Below are 17410 nucleotides of genomic sequence, written 5' to 3' on the forward strand. Positions count from 1 at the left end.
ATAACATCCCTTACATGCAGGATCTAAAAAGAAATGATAAAAATGAACTTATTTACAAAACAGAAGCAGACTCAGAGACTTAAAGAATGAACTTATGGTTACCGGTGGGGAAGAGTGGGGGGAAGGGAAGGGATAGTTCAGGAGTTTGGGATGGACATGGACACAATACCGTATTTAAAATGGATAACCAACAAGGTCCTATTGTGTAGCACAGGGAACTCTGCTCAATGTTACGTGGCAGCCTGGATGGGAGGGGAGTTTGGAGGAGAATGGATACATGTGTATGTATGGCTGAGTCCCTTCACTGTTCACTTGAAACCATCACAACATTGTTAATCGACCATGCTCCATCATGGTAACTCCTCCAGTTATGTTTGACATCGTTCATTCCTCAGGCCCCTTTAAAACAGGCTCTCCCACTGGCTGGAGCTGGAGGCAAACACACAAGCCTCAGTGAGTGAGAAGAAACAGAAAGGACCAGAGTGGGACGGCAGGACTCTGATCACTGAGGGCCACCTGCTGCCTGCTGCCCAATTCTGAGAAAGCCATTCACTGACACAGGCCGCCAGGGACTGAGAGCATCTCCCCAAAGTGCCAGCTGATGGAGCTCAGGATGGCATTTAGGAAGGTTTCACGCCATCCCTTCCCCCTCCCTTGGAACAGTTACTGTAAAAGTACTTCAGTGTCTGATCTCTTCCGGGGAGGACATGTGAAAAGTCCATCCCTGTCCCATGACAGCCACACCACCAAGGACACTCTTCAGATTTAAATGTGGCAACAAAGCAGCTTCTAATTGGGCTATGTAACAAATGTTAACTGGATTTTCTGTAAGACAGGAAAACACCTCCCAGCCTGATGTATGATTTGAGATAAAAATAAATACATACATAAATGGTGGGTTCGCAATCCTAGTTACTATTAAAGAAAAAAATTGAATGCACAACACAAAAGTACCTGCATCTGAATTTAAGGACAAAAAACTAAACTAGATCCACTTGAACAATGTCTTTTTCTTGAATAAGAAAATGATTCAGAAAAAAAGTCACCATATACATAAATCTGCTCCAAAAACATTAAACACTATTTTATATACCTAACATTATAATAAACTTAATACATATGACAGTCATACTACATACATACATACAGTCATACATCATACCATTACTATGGCACTCCTATAACTAGCATGTGACACTAATAGAAGCAATTCTGTCCTTAGAATTGAGTAGAAGCAATGTTCAGTCCCTTAGATGTAGAAAATAAATACATCACAAACTCTTTTTTCCTTACAAACTCATTCATCTACCATAAATTTTATTTCTGGCTAAATGAGCATTCAAAATCAAAGAGAAAGACAATCATTTAATGCTAAATAACAACTTTTAGAAATACAATATTTAATATTTAGTTACCTCGCCTGATGCTTCATCGACTAAAGATATCTGGGTAGGAGTTTCAATTTCAATTGATACCTATTAAAATAAGACATCAGGTATATATCATATTGTACACAGTCTTTCATGATTTTATATGCCTTTGCCATCTAAACACAGAAAGGGAACTACGAGATATTACAGACTCTCAGTGGAACAATTTCTGATTTCACTATAAAAACAGTTTTACAGCTTGAAAACATGATAAAGTTATAATTACACCTTTCTTGAGGCTGATGTGTCAAAGTGTATATATTGGATGCCTTATAAACATGTACATCCTCACACACAGCATTTCTACTGTGAATTCAATTTCCCCCCTTCACCTCCCCAACCCTCCCATTCCCATTCAACTTGAGTCTTTGTACAACATGTAGTCACATGTTCTTTATATTTAAGTTTTCTGCTGCCGAGCACAGTCTGCCATCAGTCTGTGATATGCTGGCCTAATTCACAGATTCAAGAAGCTATCCGCACACTTAATAGAATGGCAACCAGCACAGAGAGGCATTCAGTAAGTAGTTGATCAATGAAGATAATTTTTCATCTTCTTAGTCCACTGAAGTCATAATGCCTACAGTGAGGTTCAGGTGTGAAAATAACCTTACATTTTTGGATTAAACACATACTATTCATGATGTACTATTTTTTTAATACTGTTAGATTCAGTATTAGGATGTTCACATGTGCTCATATAGAAATGGCCGTTTTTCCCCATGTATTATCCATTCGACAGTGAAGTTGAGCAGCTTATCTTTTTATTCTCTCCTACAATAGGGATTATTTGTTCTTTGAATATTTGGCAAAAGGCAAGATAAAACCATGTGGGCCTGGGGATTTTTTTGAAGAAGAGATCTTTGACAACTGCTTTAATGTCTTTGATGGCTACTTCTTTATTCAAGTTGTCTACTTTTCTTGACTCAATTTGGGATTTTCCTACTTTTCCAGGTATTTACCCACTCTATCTAAATTATTGAATATACTAATTTTCAAAACAAGGCACTGCTGTTCATTAAGTTATTTTCCTTTATATCATTTGTTATTTTTATATGCATCTTTGTTTTTTCAGAAGTTTATTTCTCTATAGACCAGCTTTTACTTTTATTCATCTTCCTTTTTATTTTCCGTGGTAGTTTATTTTCTATGGCAGGTATGATGGAACCCAGGCGGGGACAAAGTGGCTTGTGTGGCCTGAGAAGATGGGAGTGAGTGGTCCTGGTTTTTACTGTGGTGGTGGGCCTGGGCTTGCATATTGGAATGCCGTGTAGGTGCCAAGGAAGGTGTAGACTTTTTTAAAAATCAGTTTGCTCACATGTAGAGCCCAAGGGAAAGGCGGACATGGGAGCTGAAAGTTGCCAGCAGTCAGGACATCAAACAGACTCTTGTTCAGGACTCTCTGATAGCTCCCCCAATTATTGATGGTTTAATCCATATAAGGACACCTAATTCTATCTACTCATTGCGGTTGTTTCTCTGATCAGTCACTGAGTGATCAGGGACTACTATATCTAGTCTTTTAGTTAGTTATATCTGGTCTGTTAGTTGCATATATGTTTATAGCTTTTCTGTTTCTGGCTGCACTTTGCAGCTTGCAGGATCTTAGTTCCCCAACCACAAAGTGGCATCTTCTTGATACTTTTAAGAGGTTGTCCCTTTGAATAGTAAAAAACACACTCTTTGAAATTAATGATATTTTTTGCCTTCAACTCTCTGCACGATATAATAGTTCCTACTCTGGCATTTTTAGTTTCTAATTGTTCAGTATATCTTTTCCCTTTGTTTTTCCCCCACTTCAACCTGCATTTTTCCTTTAGTGTTATCTATGTGTCTTGTAGACCAAAACTTGGGATCTATTTTTTTTTTAAACCTAAGTCAAGAATTTGTCTTCTGATCAAAAGTTGAAATAAATCCATGTATATTTAGAGCAGTGACTGTTATGACATAACCTTGCTTGCCATCTTCACATTTTCATACCACGCTTTGTTTTCCTCCCCTTTACTATAACTTTCAATTGGAGAGATCCATTTTATATGGCTAGATTCAAAATTATCCATTCTACTTTTATTTTGGCTCTTTATTATAAATGATGTTATGTTTACTTTTCTTATAAACCATAAGCTATGTTATTTTTCCTAATCTATTCCATGATCTAAATAAAAGGTTTATTAATTCTGTCAATAAACAGTTGACACTTTAAAGCATTAAAATGCAACTCAGCAAGACAGCCTATGAGATAGACAAAATTAAACATCTAGGTCAACATGTTGGGGGACAAGAAAGAAAAATCAACAACAATAAAATGTCAACTTCTTCTAAACTAATGAATTGCAAAGGCTAAATATCGACATGGTATTTTTTACTGTGGATAAATACATTGTGTGAGGAAGTGGGCTTTGAATAACGACAATATTTTGTTCAATACACCTCGAAAAATATTTCCCACTTGAAAAAAAGAATTAGTGTCATTCAAAAAACAAAACTTACAATTCGTTTCTCCCAAAACCTGTACTTCGGGCTCGTTAACAACAACTCTTTAGTAACAGGTGAACAGTATAAGCAAACCTTCAAGCTGGGGAGAAAAGACAAAAGAAAAAAGTCATTCGAGTGCAATTCAAAATGAGCCGCCATCTGGATGACTAGGAAATATATATCAATGTGTATCACTTGTCTCGAATAAATCAGAAACTGTGCTGGCACAAACGTATTATAATAGTTCTTAGCAGGCCAACAGTCCAGTGACTACTTCAGTCCCATGACAGTGGGAAGGGACAGGAAAGAAGCAGAGGACAGACTGGACAGGGCCCTCTGACCTCCTCAAAGGCTGGTCCTCACCATTCTCATCTAAAAGACATGCATTTTACAGGATCAGTTGTGTCTGGAGAGATACCTGGGTAAACTACCTCTGCAGAAGGGGCAAGGGGACAGAAGACATCTGCCTTGTACTTCATATAAATCTATTCCATCTATGTTTTTAGTGGGCAGAAATCAACTTCATGACAAACTTTAAAACTTCAACCCTTCAGTTTCAGTTCAATTCAGTTCAGTTGCTCAGTCGTGTCTGACTCTTTGCGACCCCATGGACTGCAGCACACCAGGCCTCCCTGTCCATCACCAACTCCTGGTGTTTACTCAAACTCATGTCCATTGAATCGGTCATGCCATCCAACCATCTCATTCTCTGTCGTCCCCTTCTCCTCCCGCCTTCAATCTTTCCCAGCATCAGGGTCTTTCTTCGCATCAGGTGGCCAAAGTATTGGAGTTTCAGCTTCAGCATCAGTCCTTCCAATGAATATTCAGGACTGATCTCCTTTAGGATGGACTGGTTAGATCTCCTTGCAGTCCAAGGGACTCTCAAGAGTCTTCTCCAGCACCACAGTTCAAAAGCATCAATTCTTCGGTGCTCAGTTTTCTTCATAAGTCCAACTCTTACATCCATACATGACTACTGGAAAAACCATAGCTTTGACTAGATGGACCTTTGTTGGCAAAGTAATGTCTCTGCTTTTTAATATGCTGTCTAGGTTGGTCATAACTTCTCTTCCAAGGAGCAAGCGTCTTTTAATTTCATGGCTCCAGTCACTATCTGCAGTGATTTTGGAGTCCAAAAAAATTAAGTCTGTCACTGTTTCCTTTGTTTCCCCATCTGCTTCCCATGAAGTGATGGGACCAGATGCCATGATCTTAGTTTTCTGAATGTTGAATTTTAAGCCAACTTTTTCACTCTCAGCTTTCACTTTCATCAAGAGGCTCTTTAGTTCTTCTTCACTTTCTGCCATAAGGAATCAGCCTGCAATGCAGGAGACCCCGGTTCAATTCCTGGGTTGGGAAGATCTGCTGGAGAAGGGAAAGGATACCCACTCCAGTATTCTGGCCTGGAGAATTCCATGGACTAATACAGTCCATGGGATCACAAAGAGTCCAGACACTCCAGTTTAGAGATTAGGAATATACTCTATGACAGATCATACTTTCCAAAGATGGCCATGCTATATATAATATAAGAAGACCATATACGGTCTTCTTAACAAAATGGTCATGGAATTTCCACTGACAGGAGGGGTCTGTGTTGACCTCCCCTTGAGCCTGAACAGACCTTTGTCACTGCCTTAGCCAACAGAACATGATGGAAGTAATACTGTAGGGCCTCTAAGTCTAGATCTCTGGACAATATGGGTGCCGCTAGCTCTCTTTTATAGGTCTCTGGTGGCCAGATGGTCAAGAATTCGCCTGCAATGCAGAAGACCTGGGTTCAATCTCTGGGTGGGTTGACACCTTGAAGAAGGAATTGGCAACCCACTGAAGGATTCTTGACTGGAGAGTCCCAAGGACAGAGGAAGGTGGTGGGCTATGTCCATGGGGGTCACAAAATTGAGCCAGACACAATTGAGCGACTAACACAGCTCTCATTTGGGACGTATACTTTTTTCCTTTAAAAACTCCAGCTATCCTGAAACCACTATGTTGAAGAGATATTTTTAGAGGTGGAGATACCCAAAGGGCCCCAACTGTTTGAGTCTGCCTAGTCCAGGTGTCAGACATTGAATGAATAAGCCTCCATGACGTAACATCAGCCCCATGTAATACCCAGTCAGGCAGAAACCAGCCATCGCCACTATGCCCTGTCAGAGCTCCTGACCCACAGAAACAGAAGAGAGGGAGAATATATGATTAGGGTTATTTTAAGCCACTGAGCTTGTGGGTAGTTTGTTACACAGCAACAGATAACTAATATACAGGCTCTAAAATCATACGGACCTGGTGGGAATCCTAGTCCTGCCACTTTACTAGCTGTGTGACCTTGGGCAACTAATTTAACCCCTCTGGTTCCTCAGTTTCCTCATCTATAAAATAGAATTGATTTTACAACCAAAAGCTAAACAATGATGACAGAAGTCAGAAGAGAGGTTATCTGTGAGTGAGAAAGACTGAGTGGGGGAGGGACAGAGCTCTGTACCAGGTTATTGCTGTTCTATTTCTCAGGCTGGGCAGAAGCTACACATGTGTTTACTAGAGAAAGTTCATCAGACTGTTTCCTTATGATGTAAGTACTTTTCTATGTAGATGTTACAGCTCAATTAAAATTTTTACTTAAAAAAGCACACACGAATAAATAGCAAGAAAAAATTACCTGCATTCCAACCTTCTTTTCAAGCTAGGGGCTCTTAATCCTTTCATATGATCTGAAAACATGAAAAGAATCAGATATCAGATATCATAAATACATTATTTTTTCAGAGGATTCCTTGACCCAAGGAAACCAAGTGGTCTGTTCTTTATAGACTTCCTTTTAAGAGAAAATAAATGAGAGTTTCACTTTTATAGGAGCATTGATTTGTATGAGCTCTTGCTTCTGCAAGTGAAGAATCCACTGAAGATAGGACAAGAAGCACCAAAGTTGACCATCTCTGAGCCAACAGAAGCCATTTAAAAGGAGAATGAGCCTCTGTATCTTAGGGCAGAATCTAAACCACTTGGAGCAGCCATAGAAGAATGCATGGCCAGGGTCTCACTTAGAATTGCTCCCATCATTTTCCTCTACTCTTTCTTATTTCAATCCAACCATCTTTGGACCATGCTCTCTCTGACCCCTTCAATTCCAGTCACTAAGTTAGTCCATCTGGAAATTCAAGTTTGCTTCCAGGGAATCCTTGAGGAAACCATTCAGGCTTAGTCCAGAAAAAGAAGAGTTTCATTAACTTCTCAGACAACTGTGACTGTTGGGTTGAAAATCATTAAAGAGACACTGAACTTGAACGAACATTAGAGTAGACAAACTTCATAAATATATACAGAACGTTCCATGCAAAAGCAACAGAATACATTCTTCTCAAATGCACAGGGAACATTTTCCAAGACATACACATATTAGGCCACAAAATAAGTCTCAATATATTTAAGAAGATTAAAATCATATCAAGCATCTTTTCCAATTACAATGGTATAAAACTAGAATTATAAGAAAACTAGAAAATTCACACATATATGGAGATTAAACAATACATTACTGAACAACCAGTGGGCCAAAGAAGAAATCAAAAGAGAAATTTCAAAATGCCTTGAAACAAATGAAAATGGAAATAAAACATACCAAAATATGTGTGATGCACAAAAACAATTCTAAGTGGGAAGTGCAAGTGATAAATCTCTACCTCAAGAAATAAGAAAAATCAACCTAATTTTACACTTCAAGGAACTAGAAAAATAACAAAGCCCAAAACTATTAGAAGGAAGGAAATAAAAAAATTAGAACAAAAAGAAATGAAATAGAGACTAAAAAGACAGAGAAAAATCAATGAAACTAACAGCTGGTTCTTTAAAAAGATAAACTTGGCACGTCTTTGCTAGACTCACCAACAAAAAAGAGAGACACACATAGGACTCAAATGAATAAAATCAGAAATAAAAGAAGAGTTATTACAACTGTTGCCACAGAGAAGAAAGAGTAAGGAACTACTATGAACAATTATACACCAACAAAGTCGACGGCCTAGAAGAAATTGATAAATTCTTAAAAACATACACCTAGAAGGACTGAATCATGATGAAACAGAAAATCTGAGCAGACTGATTACCAGTAAGAACATTAAATATCCTTTCTAATATCAGTAATTTAAAAAATCCAACAAACAAAAGTCCCAGACCTGATGGCTTTGCTGCTGAATTCTACAAATATTCAAAGAACTCATTTTATGAAGCTAGTATTACCCTGATACCAAAACCAGACAAGGACACCACACACAAAAAAAGAAAATTACAGCCTAATATCCCTGATGTACATAGAAAAAAATCCTCAACAAAATATTAGGAAATAGAATTCAACAATATATTAAAAGGATCATACACCATGGTTAAGTGGGATTTATTCCAGGGATGCAAACTTGGTTCAACATCCAATCAATGTGATAATCTCATTAACAAAATGAAGGATAAAAATCATATAATCATCTCAACAGATGCACAAAAGCACTGGACAAAACACAATATACATTTATGATAAAAAATCTTAATAAACCAGGTACAGATGGAACATACCTTAATATAATAATGGCCATATGTGACAAGCTCTCAGCAAACATCATAATCAGTGGTGAAAAGCTGAGAGCTATTTTTCTAAGATCAGGAACAAGACAAGAATGCTCACTCTTTTCCTTTTATTCAACATAGTATTGCAAGTCCCAGGCAGATCAATTAGACAAGAAAAAACGCATCCAAAGAGGAAAGGAAGAAGTAAAGCTGATGCTACTTACAGACAGCATTATACATATATAGAAAACCCTAAAGACTCAATCAAAAAACTGTAGAATAAAGGAATTCATTAAAGTTGCAGGATATCAACATACAAAATTCTGTTGCATTTCTACACACTAATAACAATCCATCAGAAAGAGAAATTAAGAAAACCACCCCCATTCTCCCATTCACAACTACATCAAAAAGAATAAAATGCCTAGGAATAAATTTAACCAAGGAAATGAAGGCTTGTATATTTAAAACTATAAGACATTAATAAAAGAAATTGAAGATGACACAAATAAATGGAAAGCCATTCCATGTTCATAGACTGAAGGAATCAATATAATTAAATTGTCCATACCACACAATCAACAGGTTCAATGTAACCAGTATCAAAATTCCATTGACATTATCCATAGAAAAAGTTCAAATAATCATAAAATTTGTATAGAACCACAAAAGACCCCCAAATAGCCAAAGTAGTCCTAAAAAACAACAAAACTGGAGATATGTTTTCTGATTACAAAATGTATTTCAAAGCTATAGTAATTAAAACAGTATGGTACTGGCATAAAAACACATAGATAGATCAACAAAACAGAATAGTAAGCCCAGAAATAAACCCACATATATAGTGTCAATTAATCTATGATAAAAAGTGAAAGTGTTAGGCACTCAGTTATGTCCGACTCTCTGTGACCCCATGAACTGTAGCCAGCCATGCTTCTCTGTTCATGGAGTTCTCCAGGCAAGAATACTGGAGTGGGTTACCATGCCCACCTCAAAATTTAAGACAAATTACTCCCAAGTCCATAGCTGTTTATATGTATATAAAATCTTTACTTTTTTATTTTTGGCTATGCTGGGTCTTTGTTGCTATGCTCGGAATGAAACCTAACCACTGTCTTATACTATACATAAGACTTAACTCAAAACAGATTAAAGACTTGAATGTAAGATCTGAAACCATAAAATTTCCAGACAAAAACATAGGCAGTAAGCTATTTGATATGGGTCTTGATGATGATTTTTTTTAATCTGACACCAAAAGCAAAAATAAACAAATGATCAATACAGTGTGATTTTTTTAGTGGGCAGATCTAAATAGACATTTTCCCCAAGACATATAGATGGTCAACATGCACATCAAAAGATGTTCCACATCATTAATCACCAGTGAAAAGTAAATCAAACCCAGTATAAGATATTACCTCATATCATTAGAATGGTTATTATCAAAAAGAAAAATAACAAATGTTGAAAAGGATGTAGAGAAATGGGAACCCTTGTGCACTGTTGGTGGGAATGCAAATTAGTGCAGCTGATTTTATAGAAAACAATATGGAATTTCCTCAAAAAATTAAAATACAGGACTACCATATGATCTGGAAATTCCAAATCTGTGTATTTATCTGAAGAAAGATGTCTGCACCCCAGGTTCATTGCACTGTTATTTACAACAGCCAAGACATGGCAACAACGTAAGTGTCCACCCATGGATGAAAGGATAAAGAAAACTGTGGTTTACATGCATGAAGGATAGTATTCAGCCATAAAATTGCTGTCTAACCACAAATTAACAATCTTCATTGTAAGTTTTCTAAAAACTGATAAGTTTAGTAGGTTTAAAGCTAATTAAAACAAAAGTATTCTCTCTACATAACTTTTCTCCAGCTTTTTTAAGGTTAATAACATAAATGCTGCTGGAAATTAATTTTACTTAAAACTATAACTAAGTTGGTTATTTCGAAAGTCATTTCCTCCTCAAATCATTTACCAAAACTGACTTTCATTTGCATTTATGTAAACACTGCCCATTGCCACCCCTGATGAAAGCAAAGACAGTCAAGCTTGGTTGTTGGGGAGACAATGTTAAGTAGCATGGCAATAACCCACAAGAAAAATATCTAATTACCCTATTCACTACCAATACTGGAAAAGGTCAGTTTTCATTCCAATCCCAAAGAAAGACAATGCCAAAGGATGTTCAAACTACCCCACAATTGCACTCATCTCACACGCTAGCAAAATATTGCTTAAAATTCTCCAAGCCAGGCTTCAATAGTACATGAACTGTGAACTTCCAAGCTGGATTTAGAAAAGGCAGAGGAACCAGAAGCAAAATTTCCAACATCTGTTGAATCATCAAAAAAGCAAGAGAGTTCCAGAAAAACATCTACTTCTTCTTTATTGACTATGCCAAAGCCTTTGACTGTGTGGATCACAACAAACTGGAAAACTCCTAAAAAGATGGGAATACGAGACCATCTTACTTCCCTCCTGAGAAATTTGTATGCAGGTCAAGAAGCAACAGTTAGAACTAGACATGGAACAACAGACTGGTTCCAAATTGGGAAAGGAGTACATCAATGCTGTATACTGTCACCCTGCTTATTTAACTTATATGCAGAGTACATCATGCAAAATGCCAGGCTGGATAAAGCACAAGCTGGAATCAAGATTGCCAGAAGCAACAATAACCTCAGATATGCAGATAACACTACCCCTATGGCAGAAAGCAAAGAACTAGAGTCTCTTGATGAAAGTGAAAGAAGAGAGTGAAAAAGTTGGCTTAAAACTCAACATTCAAAAAACTAAGATTATGGCACCCAGTCCAATCATTTCATGGCAAATAGATGGGGAAACTGGAAACAGTGACAGACTTTATTTTGGGGGGCTCCAAAATCACTGCAGATAGTGACTGCAGCCATGAAATTAAAAGACACTTGCTCCTTGGAAGAAAAGTTACGACCAACCTAGAGAGCATATAAAAAGCAGTGACATTACTTTGTTCACAAAGGTCTGTCTAGTCAAAGCTATGGTTTTTCCAGTAGTCATGTATGGATGTGAGAGTTGGACTATAAAGAAAGCTGAGCGCTGAAGAATTGATGCTTTGGTGTTGGAGAAGACTCTTGAGGGTCCCTTGGAGAGCAAGAAGATCCAACCAGTCCATCCTAAAGGAAATCAGTCCTGAATATTCATTGGAAGGACTGATGCTGAAGTTGAAACTCTACTACTTTAGCCACCTGATGCGAAGAACTGACTCATTGGAAAAGACTCTGATGCTGGAAAAGATTGAAGGCAGCAGGAAAAGGGGACAACAGAAGATGAGATGGTTGGATGGCATCACCAACTCGATGGACATGAGTTTGAGCAAGCTCTGGGAGCTGGTGATGGACAGGGAAGCCTGGCATGCTGCAGTCCATGGGATCACAAGGAGTCAGACACAACAGAGCAACTGAACTACCAACATACATACCCTCAAATGTGTATGCAATGATCCTTAAACTAATGAAAACAAGGCATCACCACACCTCACGTGGCTGACACTGACCAAACACATGCCTCTACAGGACAGTCCACCTGCCCCCTCAGAGGGTGCATCTCCTCACGTCACCCCTGGTCCAGGCTTTTCAGGACAATGAGTGCATCCCAGAGCAGGACTCTCTGTTATGTAGTTTCTAAACTGTTTGAGTCATGACAAATAGAAGGTTGACTCAGGACTCTGCTCCATGCTCCCAAACCAGTTCAGTGGGCAGCACTCTGTTCCATCAAGACAGCCCAGCCCAACACCCTAGACTCCTTCCTCATGGGCAGTCAAGGGAACCTGGATGAGTTTACTTTGTGATGGTAGTGGCTCAGTGGTAAAAAAAAAAAAAAAATCTGACTGCAGTGCAGGAGACCCAGGTTTGATCCCTGAGTCAGGAAGATTCCCTGGAGGAGTAAATGGCAACCCACTCCAGTGTTCTTGCCTGGGAAATTCCATGGACAGAGGAGCCTGGCGGGCTACAGTCCGTGGGGTCACAACAGCTGGATACGACTGAGCGACTCAACAACAACAAGGACTGCACACAGAGTCTCTCTTCCAGGGCCTTTTTTGTTTTCCTTGACCAGAATAAATCATCTTAAATTGTCTCCAAAGGGGTCCTCCCCACCTCTGGGCCACTGTCTCAAGGCTATGGGTCCCCTCTTGTCCTCCAGGACTCACCGGTGCTTAGTCAGGTCTGCCCTGAGCACAGCACTGGATTCCAGATGGGCCATAAACAAGCATCAAGCACGTCCATTGCCCACCTTAACTTTCATCACGATGTGATACTAACAGTCTTTGTGCATGTGTTAACAACAGGTCATAGATCTTGTCAGACATACTGTATCAGTCAGCTCAGGCTGCAATAACAAAATATCAGAGTCTGTGAGGCTTAAACATAAATGCATTTCTAACACTTCTGGAAGCTAAAGTTCAAGATTAAGGTGACTAGACTGGTTTCTGGGGATGCCTCTCCTCCTGCCTTACAAACAGCCATATTCTTGCTATATGCTCACACCTTTCCTCACTGCATATGGAGGGAGAGAGCGCTCCTCCTTTTCTTCTAAGCGCTCCTCCTTTTCTTCCAATCCTATCAAATTGGAACCTCACCCTTACAATCTCATTTAACCTTCAAGTGCTGGTAACTCATTTGTGTCCGAATCTTTGCGACCCCATGCAGTGTAGCCCACCAGGCTCCTCGTTCCATGGAACTTTCCAGAACACTGGAGTTAACCTTAATCACCTCCTAATAGTCCCTTCTTCAAATGCAGCCACACTGGGAGTTAGGGACTCAGTATCTGAATTTGGGTTTGGGGCGTGCGGTGCACAAGAAGTCTGTTTCCCAAAATGGTTATAAACCACCAGTGGGCAATGCGGCAAACCTCAGAAAGCAGAAAGAGAGTTCTTGTCCTTGATGAGTCTATATCCTTATTGGGAAAACAGACCCACATGGGATCAGAGAACAGGAAAAGTTATTATAAAGTGCTGGACAGGAAAGTCTTCCTTAATGTACAAACTAATGATGATAATTTCACAACTATTCCTCAATTTAAAAAAAATAAGGAAAAATATAAATACACATATAAAAATGAAAACAAGCAAACATACAATTTCCTTTAGATGAATATGAACTCTTTCTCCAAACTCACTACTGCAAAATACGAAGGCCAACCCCTGAATCCATTCTTTCACTGTGGCCACCACATGTGAGTTCAGACACCTCTCAGGGAGACTCAACAGAAAAGGTAAAAATATTCTCACCCAACAGTGAATTCCCAATGAAAAACAAGGCAAAAACAAAAATGTTATCAAGACGCAGAAAGACTGTACAGAGGTTCCTATGCTCTTCTGTGAATCAGGAAAGGAGGTCCAGATTTTTCTCATTAAAGAGAGAAACAAAAAAGGAGTTGAGAGCTGGAAAGCAGAGGCATTTCCCCAAAGCAGAAATTTCATCAATTTACACTACATTAAAGTGACTGATTCCACACACAAGACAACAGCTGCTCTTCACATCAACCACGCAACAAGGAGCAAGTTTTGGTATCTGCAGTTTACTTTAATATCACATAGTGTGATTTGTACCTGGATAAGTATCTGAGTCACTCCTCAAAATAGGGGTTGGGAATCCTACTTAAGCTACTCTGGAAGTCCACACTCAAGAGGCAGCTTCCAGACTGCTTCAGTTGCGCTTCATCTCTGGTCAATGCCCAAGGCTGTGCTAACTAGCACAATGAATATGGAACCTGTTTTCATAGGTAAAGTTAGGGACCTATCAGTCAGTATGCCAGATGTTAAAATGGAAAGTGGTTGTGAAATCAGCAGGTACCCCAGCCCTGGAGACTAGCTAAAACATTTTAGAGATGCTCCAGCCTTGCCTGGAGCAGTTAGCCTTGGGACCTTATCATTAGGGGGTGAAGCCATGATTAATTCCTAACAACTTCCAGCTGTGAAACATTAGTATTCTAGTTACCTGACCTGGCTCTCTATAAAAGAAATCCGCATCCCACTTCTAGACAGAAGATCTATGAGGGAGGGGAGCTTGCACTTCATTGAGCTTACAGACAGGACTTTTCAGTGCCTGCATGCTTGCTAATCTGTGTGTAGGAGTATGGCACAAGACGCTTCTCCTCTGAAGAAAAGCTATGACAAACCTAGACAGCATGTTAAAAAGCAGAGACATTATTTTGCAGAGAAAGGTCTGTCCAGTCAAAGCTATGGTTTATCCAGAAGTCATACATGGATGTGAGAGTTGGACTATAAAGAGAGCTGAACACCAAAGAATTGATGCTTCTGAACTGTGGTGCTGGAGAAGACTCTTGAGAGTCCCTTGGACTGCAAGGAGATGAAACCAGTCAGTCTTAAAAGAAATCAGTCCTGAATATTCATTGGAAGGACTGTTGCTGAAGTTGAACCACCAACACTTCTGCCACCTGATGCGAAGAATTGACTCATTGGAAAAGACCCTGATGCTGGGAAAGATTGAAGGCAACAGGAGAAGGGGACGACAGAGGATGAGATGGTTGGATGGCATCACCAACTTGATGGACATGAGTTTGAGCAAGTTGGTGATAGACAGGGAAGCCTGGCGTGCTGCAGTTCATGAGGTCGCAAGGAGTTGGACACGACTGAAAGACTAAACTGAACTGTATGGAAGAATTTCATCTAAACTTGTCTCTATAACATAATCCCGAGGATGTGGGCGAAGAACTAAGTAATACCCATCAACCTCTGACTATTGGGCACTGGGAGAGCTTTCAAAAGAACCGAACAGCTGTGGCAGATCAAAGTGGCGTCGGTCAGTGGCAACTGGTAGTTGCTGTTCTATCCCGCAGTATGAAGGATGAGAAGATAAAGCCTCAGATAGACTGAAGAGCCCGGCTGGGACAAGGTCGAAGCTCGTTTCTCGCACCGCCTCCCAAAGCCTGCACTTCCTCCTGTAAGACCCTCGCCTTCCCTCTCTCCAGACTGGGTGACCTCCTCTAGGGGCCGGATCCTGCGCAGCCCGGGTGCCCGGGAGGAGGCGACGCGCTGCGCTCACTCACCTTTGTGGCAGTGGGACAGGAAGTAGGCACGGGCCCTCAGGTTCTCCCTGTCGAAGCGGTCTATGGAGATGGTTGGATACTCTGCCATCTGACCCTCGAAGGAGCTCATAGCGTCGGTCAACCTTTGCGAACTAGTCTCCTCTCAAGTGAGCTGCGGAAGCCCCAGCCTCCGCCCGCCGCGCCGCCACTTCCGGAAACTTGCTACCGCCTCACCATTGGCCGGCCGGGCGCAGCAAAGTCCAATCAGAGCAGCTCCGCGTCCGGGGTGGGCGGTGCCAACGAGCTTCCTGTCAGTTCCGGCCTCCCGTCACAAGCGGGTTAAAACCAGCCACCTGGGCTGCTCTGCGTTCACAGCTGAGAGGCTGGGTGGAATCTAGGCTGCAGCGCGAGCAGTGGGGCTCCTCCCAGATACCTTGGCACAACACATCGTCGCTTTGATGAAGAGTTGCCTGGGTCTGTGCAGGAACAAGAATGCGAAGGGAGACAACGTCCAGAGCAGGCGACTACATCCAAGGATGCGAAGCGGGATGCGGTGCTTGGCTTGAAATCGGACTGCGTTCCGCTTCCTTCTTGTCCAGTGTTTCTGAAAGCTTGCTTTGGCTTCTCTTCTTTCTCGTCCTTTCCCAGTGTCTTCTTTATGGGATAATCTTGAAGATTGTGTGAGAAAATTGTATCAGTCTTGTACTATATTCGAAAACTAGTAGTCCCCGTTTCCATTTATAATCTACAACCTGAGTAAACTACACAATCTCTGACAATCAAGCTCAGATGCATGATCTTAGGGTAGATAAGTAAAGATCCCAGGGAGAGTTTAGCTGCTAGCTTCCCCAACCTGCAACTCTTCTGAGGTGATTTGTTGTTTTTTGTTGTTTTCTGGAAGTTAGAAAGATGTATAAAAGAAAAAAAAAGGTAGGGTGATAGATGAAAGGTCTGGAGTTTTTAAACATCAAAGCAACTTTATGGAAAGGTTTGCTAAAGTATTGTGTGGGCCTACATGCTCAGTCGTGTCTGACTCTTTGTAACTCTATGGACTGTAGCCCACCAGGCTCCTCTGTCCATAGGATTTCCCAGGCAAGAATAGTGGAGTGGGTTGCCATTTCCTCTTCCAGGGGATCTTCCCGAACCAGGGATGGAACCAATGACTCTTTTGTCTCCTGCACTGCAGGTGGATTCTTTATCGCTGAGCCATTGGAGAAGTCTTGTGAAAGTATTAACGTTCACCAAATAGTCGCAATAGCATTACCTGCATCCCCTTTGTAGCAAGTCTCCTTAGACACCACAGTATTATTTTAATCACAACTCCAACACCCATGATTTGTGCTGAGCATTGTGCAAGCTACTACTTTATGCTAGCACTGTACGAGCCCTGCCTGATGACAGAGATGACTAAGATGTGCTTACAAGCCATTTTAAATCAATTTGAAGATAGACCTTTGCAGGACATGGTAAATAAATGCTTCCACAGAGACACAAGGTAATGTAGGAATAATTCCAGTAACAATTCATTCTAACCAGTGAAATCAAGAATCAGAGTGTCACCCTCAAGGAATATTAACATGTTCCTGCAGCCTTGTCAGTCAGTTCTATTCAACTACAGATTCTGATGAACTGCTGAGGAGAAGGAAGAGGAGGAGGAGAGGAAGAGTAAGAAGAGAAAGGGGAGAGGAGGGGGGGGAGTACACACCATTGTCACTACTCTGAAGTAAAATACTTTGCTAGTATTGCCAACACGTTTGCTCTGGTATAAGATGGTTTGTCATAGGATAAAAGAGGGTGTCACTGTGGCTAGGCTGCCTATACTGAAAACCAGATCTTGCACTGATCCTGATATCTGCAGAATCCAATGTGTCTACTTCTGACAATGAAGCTCCTGCCCACAGGTCTTGATAAGG

At 40.5% G+C, this 17410-nt stretch overlaps 1 protein-coding gene across 2 annotated transcripts in view; it reads right to left on the reverse strand.

Annotated features, from left to right (window-relative positions):
* The window catches only part of DCLRE1C (DNA cross-link repair 1C), a 34254-nt gene extending 18565 nt beyond the window's left edge, over positions 1 to 15689 (reverse strand). The window contains exons 1-4 of one of the 2 annotated variants that reach the window (XM_065921154.1): positions 15519 to 15689; positions 6565 to 6616; positions 3921 to 4005; positions 1416 to 1475 (exon numbers count right to left, since the gene is read on the reverse strand). In XM_065921154.1, coding sequence (XP_065777226.1) covers positions 1416 to 1475; positions 3921 to 4005; positions 6565 to 6616; positions 15519 to 15627 — 306 coding nt within the window. In that variant the 5' untranslated portion in view covers positions 15628 to 15689. Of the gene's footprint in view, positions 1 to 1415; positions 1476 to 3920; positions 4009 to 6564; positions 6617 to 15518 lie in introns of those variants that run through there. The other variant, XM_065921155.1, reaches the window with a different exon arrangement.
* Positions 15690 to 17410: the final 1721 nt, after the last annotated feature.

This window comes from Muntiacus reevesi, chromosome 2 (assembly GCF_963930625.1).
Source record: "Muntiacus reevesi chromosome 2, mMunRee1.1, whole genome shotgun sequence".
Taxonomy (NCBI): Eukaryota; Metazoa; Chordata; class Mammalia; order Artiodactyla; family Cervidae; genus Muntiacus; species Muntiacus reevesi.